The sequence below is a fragment of the Hippocampus zosterae genome, chromosome 17 (assembly GCF_025434085.1).
Source record: "Hippocampus zosterae strain Florida chromosome 17, ASM2543408v3, whole genome shotgun sequence".
NCBI lineage: Eukaryota > Metazoa > Chordata > Actinopteri > Syngnathiformes > Syngnathidae > Hippocampus > Hippocampus zosterae.
In genome coordinates, this window is record NC_067467.1 from 3,086,622 (window position 1) to 3,104,060 (window position 17,439).

A 17,439-nucleotide genomic window follows, 5' to 3' on the forward strand; every position below is an offset into this window, starting at 1 on the left:
GCATGTACTGCACCGAGCGCGGGTTTTTAATTTCAATTTTTAAACGTTATATGCCCTGCAAACTAAAGCGGTGGGCTTCCGCGGATGTGTTCACATCTCCCGTTAAAAAGGCCAAATTTCACATGAATTGCCGGAGAATTTTTCAATCCTCCAGAGAAGAAACACACATGAGCAGTGGTATCCATGTAGGTAAAGGTGTGTGAGAGGGTGTTGCCGGCGTATGATGTCAAATGGGGTGAGGTGATGGTATGTGCGTGTCTGTTTCGGCAGGCCTGATGGACAACATTCCTGACAATCGAGCCATCCTCGCAACGCTGTACATTATGCGACAACTGTTGTCATGGAGGCTGATCCTCATTTTTTTTTTGGATCCACTCATGAAAATCATGGCATTGTCATACTTTATAGTCGAGTCTATCGCCCCCCCCCCCCCGCCCCCCCAAAAAAGGAGGGTAAAGATAAAGTAGAAAACAAACACATTGCTTTGAAAATGGGCAAGTGGTGTTTCACATAAATGTATGAGAGATGTGAGCAGTAAATTAGGTCAAATCAAAGGTTTAACTTGGTTGACGTTAAAGAAAGTACAGTGCAAAAAGTGGATTCGGGCAGCTCTTTTAATCAGAAGTGGTTAAAGATGTTTTTACCAAATTTGTTGATATTAATCTGAAATGTATCCTCCCCTCTGGATCTAAAAGGCATAGACGCAGAAAGATTGCTTATCTCCAGTTGTGTGGCCTATCTCATATTTTTGCTTGCAAGTCAAAGCAAAAAAAAAAAAAATCCAAATGATTGTTTTTGTTTTGTTGTAAAAATAACACGACCTGTTTGTCGTCTTTATGTAATGCATTTTTATAATTATATTTGGCACTTGATCTGTTTGAAGAGCCTTGCCTTTTTTCATTGAATCTTTTCCACTGCCATTGTTATGCAGTTAAGTCATGCTGTCATTGCCTTTGGGCATCAAGAAACATTTGTTCTTCTGACATCAAATCTGTGTCTGAAGCCACTAAGTTTTTGTTTGTTTTTTAAACTAGGATCTCCGTTTACCTTTAAATGACCACATATCACTTGAATGAAACTTTCAACCAGTTCCCAATATCCAAAATATCATCTTGTCTTATTAGGATAAAGGAGACTGTTAACATTAATTTTCATTCACTGTTATTTCATCTTTTGTACAAGACAAATCCAGTCGAGTATTTTTTTCCCCTTGTCAAAAACAGCCAGAATGTCACTTAGTACTTTAAATATGCAGTCACAAAGACACGCAGCCAGATTGCAAACCTGTGACCACATAACTCCTAGTCTGTGGTAAATCAAAAAGACAGGTGCCAACATATTTGTCATTACGCAACTATTTTACAATGTTTAAAATATGTCACTGGCTTTCAGTATGCGTGTATTCCATAAAGAAGTATTTAAGACTGCACTGAAAAGTTATAAGAGGGGGGGAAAAGGATGGAAGTATGAATGTTCGACCACATTCAAGTCTTTATATTGGTGCGATGTGATAAAATGTTTAAATTTAACTTGTTTGTGAAACTTATCTTAAAGTTAACTTACCACAACATAGCTACACAGAAACTTGGAGGTAAATTTGACTTTATTCTTGTTTTGTTTTTTAAAAAAAAAGTAAGATATACCATAATAATTTGTCATTGTTCCTTCAATATTGTGATTTTATGCTTTTTTTCACGTGTAGTATTACGGTTAGTATTACTGTTGCAAATAGAAATGATCATTATCATCACTCTATCCATTTTCAAGAGTGTTTCCCCCAAGGGCAAGAGGCAAAGTGCACCCTGGCTTCTGGAATGGTCGCCGACCAATCTTCAGGCACGCCTGTGAACAACAATTTATGCTCACATTCGCACCGATGAGAAATTTTGATTCTTTCATGAACCTAAAATGCACCTTTTTGTCATGTGGGAGAAAGTCAGAGTACTTGGATAAAACCCACAGAAGCACGGGGCGAATTCCAAACCGTGAACCTCAAACTGTGTGTCACATGCAACAAACAAGACCAAAGTGCTGCCATATTGATATCATATTTAGTGTATTTACAAGAAAAAGACACAATGGTAACAGAAGCAGTAGTTTTGTTTATAGTAAGTCTTTGTGAGTGAGAAGTCCTTCATGTCGCAAGTGCATTGACATGATCATGATTAATAGTAAATCTGCGTGCCCTGAAATAGTTCTCGATTTCCTCCAGAGATCTGCCCCGGGTCTCTGGGACGCACCAGGCGGTGAAGAGCAGACACACCACGCATACCACCGTGAAAATAGAATACGGCACGTAAAGGCCGTAACTGTCCACCAGGTGAGTGAAGGCGTCCGTGAGCACGAAGGCCGTCAACCAGCTCACGGTGACGCACAGGCCCGAGGCCACGCCCCTGACACCCAGTGGCAACACCTCTGACATGAGCAGCCACGTGATCGGGCCCCATCCCATGGCATATCCTACGAGACAAAGAATGGCTTGTGTGAATGCACCGAAGCACCTATGTCTGCCAGTTGTGAGAATTTTTACATAAAATCTTGCGTGCGTACAGATCGCCGGATAAAGTTGACGCTTGTCAGCTGAAGTCAGCCCGATATCCTTCACAAAAATGCACCTTGAAACTATTTTGAGACAGACTTGGTGTTATTGGGCCAGGAAATGGCAATGGATTAGTTTGACAGGGCGTTGCCCCTCAAAAAAGATTTTTCCCAAAGTACTGCGCCAAAGAACCAATAATTGTCCGGCCTACAAAAGTTCTCTCAAGTCCCAGGCTACAGGTGCACAAGGGAGAGGATTTTCCACTGGAATTATTTTCCTTCACAGTGATACAACGTGCAGTGATGGATAGTTGCTGTTGTCACATAAAAGCCATACAATCGGGTAGTATATCACTCACCAAATATAAATATCACAACGCTGATAATTGGAATGGGTCCTGCGGGTGTTTGATTGCTTGCCAGCCAAGTGACGTCAGAGTGAAGGTTGCGCTCCATACTTGCGGTGAAGTTCTGAGGCGTGGGCCTTGGTTGGTAAGGTGTGGTGTGTGAAGTCACGGTCAGGGTCAGTGTGGCCAGGAACATCAGAAAACTGGAGGTGTACAGCAGAGCTTTGCGCCCCGCTTTGTCCATCAAAACCGCTGCCAAGCTGACAGAAACAAGGCGAACCAACCCCACAATTGCAGCATCGTACCTGATGCGGCACACAGGGACAGGTAGCGACTTAACTACACTATGCAAAAAATGCTCATTAATTAAAGATAATGAGCTGTCATGCGCAGAATGAACGAGTCGGGTTGCATTTCACACCTGGGCTCCAGCGAGACATTGCTCTGCGAAAAGATGGGCTCCAAGTAGACAAGAATGGGGCTGATGCCGGTCAGCTGCTGCAGGAAACGCATGCCCACAGAGATGAGAATTGGCCGGTAGTAGACCGGCTTAGCCAGCTCGTACCAGGAGACGCGGCTCTGCAGGCGTATGCTGTGCTGCATTGAAGTACACATGCAGAATACCTAGTTAGAGGTTCTTGAATCCTGAGAGTCGACAGTAGATAGAATGGCAGTTGTCCCTTATTGCCATTCTGCTCACGGCCTCTAGAGGGCAAACCTGCATGCGAGCAGGGGATTGTTATCATGCGCTGTGAGCCAGTCCAACTTTATAACAAGTTTAAGTGCCAACTTTGTCCTGTAACTTCTTTATATGTTATTAACAGTTGATAATAGCACTCTCTGCTGTATGTGTTTGACGTTCTTTTCCATTTCATCATTTTTATTGTACATCTCACCTTGATGGCATCCAGCTCGCTTTGTATGTCGTAGTCAGCTCCCCTCAGCCAGTGAAGGGCGCGCTCGGCCTGCTCCGCTCTGTCCAGAGAGAGGAGCCTTCTGGGGGAGTAAGGCATGAAGACTAGCAGCAGTACCATCAGCAATGCTGGCACACCTCCTGCCACCGCAAGCCACCGCCACGGTAACACTAGCCCTGTACATCACATAACATCCAGAATAGTACATACACGACGCACATAAAGTTAGGCTCCTTGTTAGAGGACAGAAAATTGTGCAAAAAGCATCGAGACATTGAACAGTCTGTATTCCAAAGTTTGTAGAGGGTCAAATTCACCTGTAAAGGTTCTAGTGCATTTTGGGTGCATTAGAAATAGATTTTATGAAAACCTTTACCCAAAGCATAGAGCGCCAGCGCTCCGAATACAGCAGTAATCTGAGGGCAGGTTCCCAGTGCTCCTCTCAGTGATTTATGGGAGATCTCTGAAATATAAACCTGAAACAAAACAAAACACACCCTAAATGTAAAATTCACTGTGATGGAAATTCACCAGAGCATAATGCATACGATCAGATGATAATAATAATATCCATCCATTTCCTAATCTGCTTATTGTCACGAAGGCCGCAGGGCATGCTGGAGCCCATTCTAGCTATCTTCGAACAGTAGGCGGGGTACATCCTGAACTGTTTGCCAGCCAATCAGAGGGCACACAGAGACGAACAACCATTCGCACTCACAATCACACCTAGGGATAATTTTGAGTTTTCCATTAAGCTGCCATGCATCATTTGGGAATGCGGAGGAAACCGGAGTACCCGGAGAAAACCCACGCAACCTACAGGAATGGACGCCGCTGTCACCCCCCCGGCGACACCAGTGAGGAAGCGGCCCAAGTGGAGCATCCATAATTCCGTAGCCCCTCCCAGCAACAGGTACCTGAAATGCACACGTTAAGAATGAAGTCACAATAGCCATGACTGAAGTGTGCATGGACTATAATGGACTACGCAATAGCATCTACAGTCCTTTCAAATACAGTTTCATATCTGACCCAATAGCAGAAGGGATGGCTGAGACCATAATGCTCAGCTTTCTGCCAATCAAGTCATTAAGCAGCATGGCCCCGAGTCCACCGCAGGCCACACCCAGCATGTAGATTGAGCCGAACAAGGCGGCCTGGGAGGTGTCCATCCTCAGCCGGGGGTCCGCATCAGGACCCTGGAGCACAGGCAGGACGGGAGACGGATAGACCAGGGAATAGCCGAAATTGAAGTTTCCTAAGACGGCTGCAAAAACAGCCAGGAACAGTTTGGATTTGTTGAACTGGAATGGAGAGAAGAGGATTAATTAAAACACTGACAATGTTAGATTTTTACAGCTGTTGTCAGTTTTAGCATTCCTTTCCACTAAGCCATAAATTTTTCCCATATTAACATCATGAGTTCTCATAGGTTGCTAGCATGCTCGATGTTAGCATACGCATTTCAGTTGGGTTGGACTGTCCCCAAAGTTAAGACCGCTTTAGCGGCCAAACCCAACACCCAATGTCTGTCACAAACGCTACACGCACATGTAGCGGGTCCATTTAAACTTGGTTTAGTTATATTGCCAGTGATGAAAATGAGTCTAAAGTTCAAAAGTACTACATAACGGTATCTGTTTTTGTTGTTGAGGTGAGTTTTGTATCGCTTACCGTGGCTTCTGGTGATGGCTCTCTTGGATTCAGTAGAGATCTTCCTTCATCCATGTCAGCACAGGAGGACTGCACAACAGTAGTACGGTCTAGCCTTTTATATAATATCACAAATAAGGCCAAAATAAAGTTATTTTGCTATTGTTTAAGTCAGTCATATTTACAAAAACGCGAACCTGAGATATGTCCAGTGCGGTAATGTCTGAGAAGAAATCAACACAGTGGTTGCAAATGAAGTGGCCAGCATGAAAGTGAAAGTAGGAAGTACGTCATTACTGGACTTTTAGAAATTTCAACCAACTGGAATATTTCTGCTAACAATTACTCAGTCATCAAAATCTGACTCCGTATGAGCCTTCTAGACCAGGGTCAAGTTATAATCTTTTAAAAATTACGTTTTTCTTTTTAATTGATTAATCATTTCTGTTGCTTGATATATCCATGATTTATTTATTTCTTACAGAGCGTGTCCTAGATAAGGTCACGGGTGAGCTGGGAATAACACCAGCTGACTGGGACTAGAGGTAGGCTACACTGACTCCTCGCCATCTTATCAATGAGCAATTCTAGACAAACAACAATCATCTATGTACAATTAAGAGTCTTCAATGAACACATTTCTGTGTTATTTTGCAATAAGCCCCCCCCCACACACACACACACACACAATTTGTAGATGAGATTTGCTCAGCATAACAGCCTGAATGAAGCCACTCACATCTGAAGTGAAAGCAGTGAAGTCCCATGATTGAGTCAGAAGACAAAAAAGTACAGTTGCTTTGCTCAGAAATTCACATTTACCACTTCCACATACACTCTCACGATCAGCTCTCACGATCACATAAGATGAAAAATAACTCACATGCAGTCTGGAAGCGCAGCGAGGTAATTAGAAGAAGATTTTTTTAAAAAGTATTGAAACTAACTACTCAGTTAAACAGATCATAAACTAAAAAAATAATAATCGAAGGGGAGCACCAGAATATCTGTGGAGCTACACTAAGAACAAACAGGGATTACTTAAAGAGGTCAACTGAAAGAACATTGAAAATCCAGCAAGTTAAAGGGGAAAATACAGTTTAAAAACAACCCGAACAATGAAAACAAATAAGTAAAATAAACAGGATTTCAGGGAGAATTGGAAAGAAATGTAGCGAGCGCTGAGGACTGGGATGGTCACAGAAGAGTCGATGATGTTGAAAGCTCTCATGCCCAGTCAAGAAATAAAAGTTTAATAAGAAAACTATAGATTGATAGTGCCACTTGTGGTTTGGAAGTGAGCCTCACATTCCAAATTTCCCTTGTTCAAATCTTGGCCTTTCTCTGAAGAGTTCCATGGTCTCACCGTGGTTGCATGGATTGTCGTTCTTCCTCCCATATTCCCAAACATGTATGGATATGGTATGCATATGAAACTGCTCGTATGTTGGTGTGAATCGCTGTTTGTGTGTGCTGCGATTGACTGGCGACATTATACACCCATTTTCCTTGCACAAATTTAGCTGGGAAATGCTTCAGCTTACTTGTGACGCAGTGAGGTCAAGTGCAATAAATAATGAATTGCTTTGCTGTCAGTTGCTTAAAAACGATTCTCATTTCTGTTGGGAAGTACATGGCTTATGTATGTCCAATGAAATATAGGCACATTAAAACTAAGTGCACTATAAAGTACATTAAAACGGATCTTTATTAAATTATTCATACTTCATATTTGTACTTGTTTTATTTCTACCATCCCGAAGTAATGTGTTTTAAAATGTTATGTATAACCTTACACATATACAAACGTACTGTATCGTTTTATGTAGGCTTGATCGTTAAAAACGTCAAGATCCATAATCCATTGCGACTAGCGGACATTTTTGATCCGTCATGCGGCCGTTATGATGCATTCGCTAAAAGTGGGAAATCAGAAATCGCACTCGAATTGTCCCAGTTTCGACCGCACAGCGAATGTAAACAATAAATATTTCTGATTCTGGTCAATTGTTTGTTGTTCTCGTTTACCACAACACATTTCCCTTCCAGCAAACCTTCATAATTCATTTTATTAATGTAAATGAAGGACACCCTGTGTAGGGCTGCCTGGTGGACGACTGGTTCTCTGTTCCTCGAATGCAGCATTACTAAAGCGTCACGAGTCACAGGAATGACGGTCATGGGGAAATGAGAGGAACATGGCTCTATGTAACCGTGTATTACAATTCATGAAATAACACTCCAACCCTCGGAGGTACCGGGGGGGCACCATGGCTAACATCACGAAGAAAGTGTCGTGGTCGAGCCGAGCCGACGAGTCCAGTGCCGCTGGCGAAGCAACGCCGCTGATAAACGGCTCCGAGAGACGTCAACACGACGGGGAGGTCCGTACCACACAGATATCATGCTAAGCTAACAGTTGATGAGGCTTCTAAATGCATGTACAATATTGTCGCAATTATCTATCGTAAAATACCGAATGCTACACATTAGCACCATGTATTTGCAACGACATATCATAGTAGCCAACGTGTATTTTTTGCAAACAAATTGTTCATCATCCCGTTACATGCTGTTTTTAGGTCTAAATAAGCTTTAAATGCCAAACAAAGTGTGGCGTGATGCCAGAAGACCAATGTAAACAAACATATTTTTTTGTTTTTCTTTGCGTTTTAAAACGGTACACGTGAGCGACGATAGTAATATTTGGGAATTTAACACGCTGAAAAAGTGCATCCCCGTCAGGTCTCTTAAAGGCAGGCAGGGATTTCCTTTTTACAAACTCGTATCTATTTTTCTGTTTCATTCATGTTTGGTACGTTGTGTCTGTTGTTCATCATGGCATGCGTGCGTATGCGCGCGCGCCCCTGGGTTATGCGTCACGTGTGGCAGCGCGAGTGACGCGTCGGGCTTGGTTGCTTGAAAAATAGAAAAGGTTGGACACCGCTGCCCTAAATTTAAGTAATAATGACGACCTTAAACGTTCACAAAATTACATGTAATACTTTTTTCATTTGAGAATATGCCTGATAATATATTATTGTATTCTATAAATGTTTTCAATGGGAGAATTTCTGACGGCACAGAAGATGGATGAAGGAATTTTTGTCTGAATGTGGGGCTTTTTCCAGTGGTGTGCCAACACCATAGATGTGCCTGCCGGTTGCAGCCAAGTAGTGCTTAACCATTCCCTCCAATCGCCCACCTGATCAACAAAAACCTTAACCAATTTGCAAAGTTCCGTATATTTTCATCTGTCATTGTCTTCCATCATACAAACTGGCATAATTTAATTCTCCTAAAGTCTGTTCCCAAAGTGCCGCCGATTGTCTTGATGCGTCTGTTCTACTGTCAACATTAAGTCATGCAAGTGAGAGGATTATTCAAATCAATTAATTTTCATCAAATTGTTGACAATAAATTCACTAGTCAGTGTCCATCTGCTACATTCCTCCTAGTCAGCTGTTCCGTTTATGTAGCAGCACTGGAAAATGAGGCGTACTTCCACCAGAACTATTCATGTCACTGTCCTCACTTAAAGGTGGAAGCACACTCAACTGTTTGTGTTTTCGTTACATATTTTCCATGCTAATTCTTACGTCTGTCATTTAGACTGCTTAATTATTGCAGCTAAATAAACCCTGCTATATCAAGAAAGTTTGATTGATCGATGAATTGGATTATGGTCATGACCCCCCATTCCCCATAATTGACTGTAGTTGTGTGTTGTGATGTTCAAAAACCATTTATTAACAATTGTATTTCTTGTTTATGTTTATGCTCCGTAGCCTGGAGGAGGCGCTGTCTTTCAAATAGGAAGACTCAGCAATGTGGATTTAGAGGAGATCACATCAGATGAGGTGAAGTGTCACTTGGAATGTTCTTAAAGGGGAAGTCAAGTCAAAAAAATCTCAACAACACAATGTTTATGCACCCCCTACTAGTTTAAACACACAATTCAGATTTTTATGGCATTTGTGCAATATTTATAAAGCAGACAATTTTGACACTTGCTGCCAAACGAAAATAAATGCCACGGCTCACCTGGTTTCAGGTTTTGGTCATGTGAGTTTTGCAAGCTGAGCTCTCAGGGCCCTCTGTCGCTCTTTCTATGGCGTCAAGTAATGTTAAATATCCGTTTTGGTTGCGTGTTGAATGCAATTAAATCTGGTCAGGGTTTGCAAGCCAGCGGTGCTTATGCACAAATGTATGCGATGCCGTGGCATACTGTCATTTCAAATGTGGGATGGTATGTGTGAGGCACAAAGTCACATTATCAACACTCTACAGGAAATATATATTTAGTAAATCTGTTTCCTACTTGCAGGACTCCCATAGAGGTCATCCAAAGGAAATCCCTCATAATGAGAAGCTGCTGTCACTCAAATATGAGGTAATATATATATATTTTTGGGGGGGCGAAACTGGATTCCTGCAACAATCATCCAGATATTAGCAAAATTTACTTTTTGAATGTAATTGTCCTTTAGAAAGGTTAAATGTTCATTTTCCCAGTCTAAGTTTTACGATGGGGGCATAAGAATATCACCCTTCAATGATAACCAAAATAATCTTACTGACATATTGCATATTAAAAGGCTAACGTATATTTCTTGGTGTGTTTAGAGTCTTGACTATGATAACATCGAGAACCAGCTGTTTTTGGAGGAAGAGAGGCGTATGAGTTACCTGGTGAGTACTAGTTGGAAACCCTGCTTGACACACGCACACATGCACCATCATAAAATAGATTCTGACAGCGCGCTTGTGTGTGGGTCTCCTTATTTAGGGTGGAAGCGGTGTGAGTTGACACGAATTGTCTTTTCTCATTCCTTTAGGGTTTTCGCTGTTTAGAGATCAGTCGCTGGGTGATCTGCGGCCTGATTGGCTTTTTGACGGGCCTCATCGCATGTTTCATTGACATTGTGGTGGAGCAGCTGGCTGGAATGAAATACCAGGTTGTCAAAGAAAGTATCCCGGTACTTCCTCGAAGATGCATTTCAATAAAAGCAGCGGTGAAGAGTCGACGGTTAAACATTATGATGGGCACATCTTGAGCACATCTTTCCTTGACCGTTGACCTTCACAGATATAGACAGGTTTACAGAGGTGGGCGGACTGTCGCTCTCTCTCATCCTTTGGGCTGTCCTAAACTCCGCCTTTGTCGTGGTGGGCGCAATCATTGTTGCCTTTTTTGAGGTAAGAGTCAGTTTTAAAATCGGATAAGAAATGGTACTTATCTAATTCCTTCCTCCATCCACTATATGAAGCCAATTGCAGCAGGAAGTGGTATTCCACAAATTAAGTGTTACCTGAATGGGGTCAAGGTTCCGAGAGTGGTTCGACTCAAGGTACGCACACTTACTTGGGATAACCCATGAAGAGACAACAACAACAACAAAAAACAACCTTGTATTATACATGTTGTGTGTACTTTGTCAGACTCTGGTGGTGAAAGTGTGTGGTGTTATTTGCTCAGTCGTGGGTGGACTTGCTGTTGGAAAGGTAAGAAACATTCAATAGCTTTCAGAAATTGGCCAATCAATTGCATTGTGATGCTCTGTCTACTTGTTTTCCCACTATCAGGAAGGGCCTATGATCCACTCTGGTGCAGTAGTGGCTGCAGGTGTCTCCCAGGGCAGGAGCACATCTTTAAAAAGAGACTTTAAGGTTGGTGTCGGCCATGGATGCATGCGTGTTGTTGTAATGCTATACTGTGCTTTTTGTTTTAATGACAGTGTGTGTTGAAACTATGTTGCTGCCTGTTGGCAGATCTTTGAATACTTCCGCAGAGACACGGAAAAACGAGACTTTGTTTCCGCCGGAGCCGCTGCTGGAGTCTCGGCTGCGTTCGGAGCACCAGTTGGTAAAATCAACAAGCTTATCGAAGTGGAGTTGGGCAATCGGGATGTAGTCTCAGGTCTCAGAGGCATTTAGTGGTAACCAGTAGAGCCACAGTTCATCCTGATCAAGCGTGGTAGAAGGTTAAAAGGAAAGGTGTGTGCTTATTAAGAAGTAATGCTGACATTTGTGAAAGATGAGCAGCGGTTTTAAGTACGCACAACTGCTGGCACTGGTATGAGAAGCGTGAGAAACCGCGTTGTGGTGACTCATCTTTGGTGGCTCCCTGAACTTGACTTTTTGTGGCCAAAAGACTCTCTTTTTAACTGGGTATGCTTCACAGCCACTCTTTTGCAGCCCGATCACCACACAATCGCAGTATGTCAAAATCACTGAGATTTTCTTTCTTGGGACAACAGGTGGCGTGCTTTTCTCTCTTGAAGAAGGCGCGTCTTTCTGGAACCAGATGCTCACATGGCGCATAGTAAGTCACATAAAGATCAAGATTTCCAAGTAGTAAAGTCTAAAATGATCACTATACCAAAGGTAGATAAAAATACCAACTGACAGTCATCCAATAAACAACACCGGTCAGTTGGCAGCCTCACACAAACATTTGGCCATACATTGAGCTGCGTATTACTCTTCATGTCCGTGTTGAATGCATAATACCCAATAATTCAATTTTTTAAAAAATCTATCTTTGCCTGTGTAACGTCTTTCCTTTTCACCTTCAGTTCTTTGCATCAATGATCTCCACCTTCACCCTGAACTTCTTTCTCAGTATCTACCACAACAACCCAGGTGACCTTTCCAACCCTGGTCTCATCAACTTTGGCCGATTTGAGAATGACGTAAGCACCTCAATTGCCAAAACGCCATTAACACCGATTTTTATTTATTTATTCATTTTTCTATCAATCTGTATGAATGATGACATATAATTGTCTTCCTTTCACAGAGCGTGGCGTATTACCTCTATGAAATTCCCTTGTTCATTGCCATGGGTGCCATAGGTAACGTGATGTGATTCTTTCTGCATGCGTCATCTCAACAATCCGTTTGGTTCCAGTGTGGAGTACAAAAGAAATGTCTTTTCAGTATTTCACTGGGAAATTTTCCCATGCAGGTGGACTTCTAGGAGCTCTGTTCAACATTCTCAACTACTGGCTGACCATCTTTAGGATTAGGTAAACACTTAAATGGTGTCGTCGCATTAGTTGATGACGCACGTGTTATTGTTTTATGTCTAGAAGCAACGATAAAAAATATGTGCCCGTGCAGGGTACTCTCGTTGTTTGCGCGCATATCACCTGGAATCATGTGACTTAAGTATAAAAATAGTCCAATGTCAGAACAGGTTTGATCACTCTCGGGATGTGAGGGGATTTCTTCAATCACATTCAAGCTCATGTGAAATGGAAGTCAACAAACACTTGACACTAGGGATGTCCCGATCACACTTTGTTGCCACCCGAGTTTTTAGTTTGCAATACCAAGTTCCAATCCTTGGCAAAAAGAGCGCGCAATTTCTTTACTTACAGTGTAATCTTTTTATAGTCATGACACGTCACATTTCATCATCATCTTTGATTCATTTTATGGAAGTACGGAACCCTGGCTATGAGCGTATGTTTGTCGTATAAACATTTTGCTGGTGGTAACACGCTAGCATCCAAATATGGATGTGTGAAACCACAGCCTGATCTTGCGTGTTCCATCAGATACGTCCATCGGCCTTGTCTGCAAGTGATGGAGGCTATGCTGGTCGCGGCGGTGACCGCGACGGTGTCGTTCACCATGATTTACTTCTCCGACGACTGTCAACCTCTTGACCCCGAGCACATGGAGGAGTACCCTCTGCAGGTGAACGCCTGTGCAGAATTCAACATTCTGCGGATGATCGTTGTGAAATCCAAAAACAGTGCTTTTGTCTCATGCAGGAAATTAAACTGTTGTGTCGACGGGCATGCAGCACCGCCTCCTTTTTTTTTTTCAGACTAAATTAGGTATCAGAGTACTCTGTTAGATCACCTAAAATTGACATTTGACTCAAGAAGATGAGTTACTAGAGCAGACATATCCATTTATGAATGAATGTTTTTGCTTTTAATCTGCATGTTAGGAGATATTAAAAGAAAAAACAACTAACCAGCAAACAATTGCGATTCATGGCGATAAATGACAAAGCGACTGTGTTTTAAGAGCGATTGAAGCTCGGATTGAGAAAAGCTGTATCTTCCTCTTTGTCTTCTCATATTTTCTGCACCTGCCTGCAGCTGTTCTGTGCCGACGGGGAGTATAACTCCATGGCAACAGCCTTCTTCAACACTCCAGAGAGAAGCGTCCGGAGCCTTTTCCACAACCAGCCAGGTAAATTGTTGTGATCGCTGTTCCTAAGGCATATTCCCTCAAAGTGCCTCAAGCCAATGCATATGACCAATATGTGAAGGAGAAAAAGACAAATAGAATGTTTAATATTCCCCTCCCTCCTAAAGGATCGTACAATCCTCTGACGCTGGGCTTGTTCACACTCACGTACTTCTTCCTGGCATGTTGGACGTATGGCCTCACTGTGTCCGCCGGAGTCTTCATCCCATCTTTGCTTATTGGAGCAGCCTGGGGAAGACTGTGCGGAATTCTACTCTCTGCCATCTCGGCCACCGGATCGGTATGTGCGCACCGAGAAAGGACGTCTTGTTCTGCGGTGACTGTTAAATATTCACTTGTAAAGCCACACCCTTTTCTTCACATTTAAAATGGTTCGTAGTTGTGCAAATAATATGTAGTTGCAGAAAAATGGGACCCTAATTATAACAGTAATGTGGCTTTTTTGTTTTAGATCTGGGCCGATCCTGGTAAATATGCCTTGATTGGAGCCGCGGCTCAGTTAGGTGGGTACATTTCACCACTAATGGACAACAGCACTCACCGGTTTTGCTTGATCTTCTGTCGTGCCGAAGGTGCAAGACTCTTCACCAATTAGCGTTGTGTGTCCAGGTGGCATCGTTAGGATGACTCTCAGTTTGACTGTCATCATGGTGGAGGCCACGGGAAACGTCACATACGGACTTCCCATCATGCTCGTCTTGATGACGGCCAAGATCGTAGGCGACTACTTTGTGGAGGTACGTGCGGTCTTAGCCTCACTTGGCTTTGTTTAAAAAGTTTTCTTGGTGCAGTTGTCAAGTCAGTGTGGCGACCGATTGTATAAATGCTGTTGGAATGAAGAAAAAAAATGGCACAATTAGACAAAACTATTTCTCAAACGCAGATATTAAAATATTACACCTTTTTTTGTCAGGGTCTGTATGACATCCACATAAAGCTGCAGAGCATTCCCTTCCTGCATTGGGAAGCTCCTGCCACCTCACACTGGCTGACAGCGAGGTAAAAATCCTCTTAGCCTACTAGAGAAAACCCCACCAATTTCACGGTGCTAAATAATCTAATCTGAATCTTGTCATTTTTCTTCAGAGAAGTGATGAGTTCTTCCGTCACCTGTTTGAACAAAGTAGAGAAGGTGGGAACCATTGTTGACATCCTGAGCAACACATCGACCAATCACAACGGTTTCCCCGTGGTGGTGTCGCAAAGTGATTCTGGTGAAGAGGTATGAGGGCTTATCCGCTGTTCTTGGTCTTTGTATGCGTTTCATGAAGCTCGTCAAATCTGACAGTTGGACTTGAATTAAAACGTGTCACAAATAATCCAAATATTTCCAGTGTGGCTGCCGGCCCTCAAAATTAATCCCTTTGATGCTTTTTCTTCCGTTCAGCCAGCAAAGCTCTGTGGACTCATCCTTCGCTCACAGCTCATCGTTCTTCTCAAGCACAAGGTCAGTGGCGTGGAGACGGCGAGGTGGCCCATTGATCCGACGGGGTGTATTTTCATGTATATTTCGTTAATATTTCGTCAATCCATCGTCGCTGGTCCCCCTTTTGTGTGTTCGCAGGTGTTTGTGGAGCTGGCGCGCTCGCGGCTGACCCGGAGGAAGCTCCAGTTGAAGGACTTCAGGGACGCCTACCCGCGCTTCCCCCCGATCCAAAGCATTCACGTCTCCCAAGATGAGCGAGAGTGTTTGATGGACCTTTCCGAGTTCATGAACCCGACGCCCTACACTGTCCCACAGGTAATCCCCATCGCCGCATATCGTGTGGCATGTCTGTCTGGTGTCTGCCGCTTGGGCGAAGCGACTGCAGTGAGATTCAGAGAGATGATTTGTTTGCAGGAAACGTCTCTTCCCCGTGTGTTTAAGCTGGTCAGGGCACTGGGCCTCAGGCACCTTGTTGTGGTGGATGATGAAAACAGGGTAAGCATGGAGAGTTGTCACAATTTATAAGTGCAAAATACAGACATCAGTATCAAAGCCGGGTGTGAAGTATGAAACTCTTATAAAACAAGCCACAATAATAACGATGCTAATTCTTAATCGCTTTTTTCAAGCAGGTGTCCACAACAATGCAAAGCACTCTACTGCCACCCATTGGACTGGAATGTAACATTGTCCTGTCAATTTAACGACAGTTGAAATTTGCGACTGGGTTTAGTGGCGATTTATCTATTTACTTTTTAACATAGGAGAATATTTTTTACAAGCATCTAATGTTTTACACACCAGCCATGAAGCAGGGAGGCAGGAATCTACTGCCCTCTGGCATTATTGTTTGGCCTTGGATGTTTGCACTCGACCGAATGTGCTCTTCTCTTTGTCCTTATTATGTGTTTTTATTGTGTTATTTTTATTTTTACCCTTGGTAAACGTGTCCATGTCGATGGTAATATTTGAGATTCTGATTGCCTGAACTGCTTGTTCTCTGTAACCTGCAGGTCGTTGGACTAGTGACCAGGAAAGACTTGGCTAGATATCACCTGGGCAAACATGGACTGGAGGAACTTCAGCTCTCTCAGACATAGTCTTATACACACACACAAAAAATGCATGCAAAAAAAATGTGCCATAAAGCATCCCCGTAGCCCATTGATGACAAGTGCCTAACGTGATGGTCAAAGAGGATTACCATGACAACCAAACACACCTGCAGGCAAGGGCTTGATCACCAAAGAGCTCGTTTTGTCTTTGCCACACTCTTGAGTGAAAATCATACAGTGACTTTCTCTACACACACGCGTTGTTGTGTCAAACAATCTCACACTACCCTGTATCACCAGAATTTGTTTTCACCCCTGAGGGTTGATTTTGTTTCAAGGAAAATCTTTGCACATCTTGACAGGCGGTAAATCTGTAGTGAAGTCATGATAATGATGATGATGATGAAGTTGTTGTAATGCAAACTAAGTAGAATTGAATAATTTAAACCCAATGCTTTTGTGTACTGCATTGATTTTAGATGTTACAATTCCACAGTAAAACGGTACTCAAAGGTGGTTTTTTTTCATGTTTTCATTTCATGTTTTTTCCCCTCCATTCGCTATGTTCTGTTTTGCACTGAAAGAATTATGTTATTTATTCCTTGTTTTAGTTTTTACGGAAAATGCATGAGAGAGACAGAAGATTTGGGTTTCATACAACTTGTCAAGTGTGTTTTAAAAACAAAAATGAAGTAACAGATTACGGTAGTTGCCTTTTTCTGGCTGCTCATGATGCATTCTTTACTCTATGTCAGGTACGCCCTTCTTTGCGAATTTGTCTGGTTCTCTCAACAGAATACTGTCAGGGGGGAAAAAAAAGATATACAATGTATTATATATTTTTTTTAAATTACCAAAAGTTTGCACTGTGGCTACTACTGAAAACTAATGTGTGACCCAGGAACTGTGATATGAATGTAAGCATAGTTTATAACCCAAACAATCATTACCCATTGATACCATGCAAAACTCAAAAATTCATATTTTTAATTGTTATCCAACTCGGTAATTATTGTCTGCCTTTTCATACTCTGCTGCGTTACCTTCATTTTTGTGCTTTCTGTCACTTTTTGTGTTGTACAGTTCTCCATGTTAAATTTCAAGCCTGTGCTCTATTTTCTAACTACTGGATTAGATTTGTGAAATAAACGACATGATACATTGTCAATGATTTGTTTAATGCACAACAATTGTAAACTATCCATTAATTCTAATACCGCTTATCCCAAACAGGGAGCCTGGGCTGGAGTCCGCCCCATCTGGGTTAGGGC

At 42.5% G+C, this 17,439-nt stretch overlaps 2 protein-coding genes and 1 long non-coding RNA gene across 5 annotated transcripts; 2 read left to right on the forward strand and 1 right to left on the reverse strand.

Moving 5' to 3' along the window:
- Positions 1–2,039: 2,039 nt before the first annotated feature.
- On the reverse strand, positions 2,040–5,723 carry slc2a6 (solute carrier family 2 member 6). Of its 2 annotated transcripts, XM_052049249.1 has the most exons (9): positions 5,653–5,723; positions 5,477–5,570; positions 4,835–5,106; positions 4,623–4,719; positions 4,176–4,275; positions 3,782–3,975; positions 3,307–3,482; positions 2,898–3,190; positions 2,040–2,460 (listed from the first exon to the last, which is right to left on the reverse strand). In XM_052049249.1, exons 1-9 carry the CDS (start codon positions 5,721–5,723, stop codon positions 2,135–2,137), a joined length of 1,623 nt encoding a protein of 540 aa, XP_051905209.1. In that variant the 3' UTR covers positions 2,040–2,134. The 2 variants fall into 2 exon arrangements, with proteins under 2 accessions (XP_051905209.1, XP_051905208.1); XM_052049248.1 differs by lacking the exon at positions 5,653–5,723 and having other exon boundaries at positions 5,477–5,622.
- On the forward strand, positions 2,211–5,679 carry LOC127589938 (uncharacterized). Its single transcript, XR_007959519.1, has 3 exons — positions 2,211–2,320; positions 2,553–3,963; positions 4,558–5,679. It is a non-coding gene; the product is annotated as an uncharacterized LOC127589938 (long non-coding RNA).
- Positions 5,724–5,958: 235 nt separating the features above from the next.
- clcn7 (chloride channel 7) lies at positions 5,959–17,336 on the forward strand. Of its 2 annotated transcripts, none has more exons than XM_052049238.1 (25): positions 5,959–6,000; positions 9,244–9,315; positions 9,783–9,848; positions 10,082–10,147; positions 10,294–10,426; positions 10,545–10,654; positions 10,726–10,806; positions 10,898–10,960; positions 11,042–11,125; positions 11,228–11,321; positions 11,716–11,780; positions 12,034–12,150; positions 12,258–12,312; positions 12,426–12,486; positions 13,021–13,162; positions 13,576–13,669; positions 13,795–13,967; positions 14,139–14,190; positions 14,297–14,424; positions 14,601–14,686; positions 14,774–14,909; positions 15,075–15,134; positions 15,252–15,428; positions 15,528–15,608; positions 16,127–17,336. In XM_052049238.1, the coding sequence occupies exons 4-25, from the start codon at positions 10,136–10,138 to the stop codon at positions 16,211–16,213; spliced, it is 2,091 nt and encodes a 696-aa protein (XP_051905198.1). In that variant the 5' UTR covers positions 5,959–6,000; positions 9,244–9,315; positions 9,783–9,848; positions 10,082–10,135; the 3' UTR covers positions 16,214–17,336. The 2 variants fall into 2 exon arrangements, with proteins under 2 accessions (XP_051905198.1, XP_051905197.1); XM_052049237.1 differs by lacking the exon at positions 5,959–6,000 and adding an exon at positions 7,593–7,839.
- Positions 17,337–17,439: the final 103 nt, after the last annotated feature.

Excerpts from the sequence above, each read along its gene's own strand:
- clcn7 (XM_052049237.1), top strand. The coding sequence starts at position 7,726 with ATGGCTAACATCACGAAGAAAGTGTCGTGGTCGAGCCGAGCCGACGAG. Across the intron at positions 10,655-10,725 it reads TCATTGTTGCCTTTTTTGAG|CCAATTGCAGCAGGAAGTGG; the intron begins GTAAGAGTCAGT and ends CACTATATGAAG. Across the intron at positions 14,191-14,296 it reads TGGAGCCGCGGCTCAGTTAG|GTGGCATCGTTAGGATGACT; the intron begins GTGGGTACATTT and ends TTGTGTGTCCAG.
- slc2a6 (XM_052049249.1), bottom strand. The coding sequence starts at position 5,723 with ATGCTGGCCACTTCATTTGCAACCACTGTGTTGATTTCTTCTCAGACA. Across the intron at positions 5,571-5,652 it reads CCGCACTGGACATATCTCAG|GCTAGACCGTACTACTGTTG; the intron begins GTTCGCGTTTTT and ends ATTATATAAAAG. Across the intron at positions 4,720-4,834 it reads GCCATCCCTTCTGCTATTGG|GTACCTGTTGCTGGGAGGGG; the intron begins GTCAGATATGAA and ends TGTGCATTTCAG.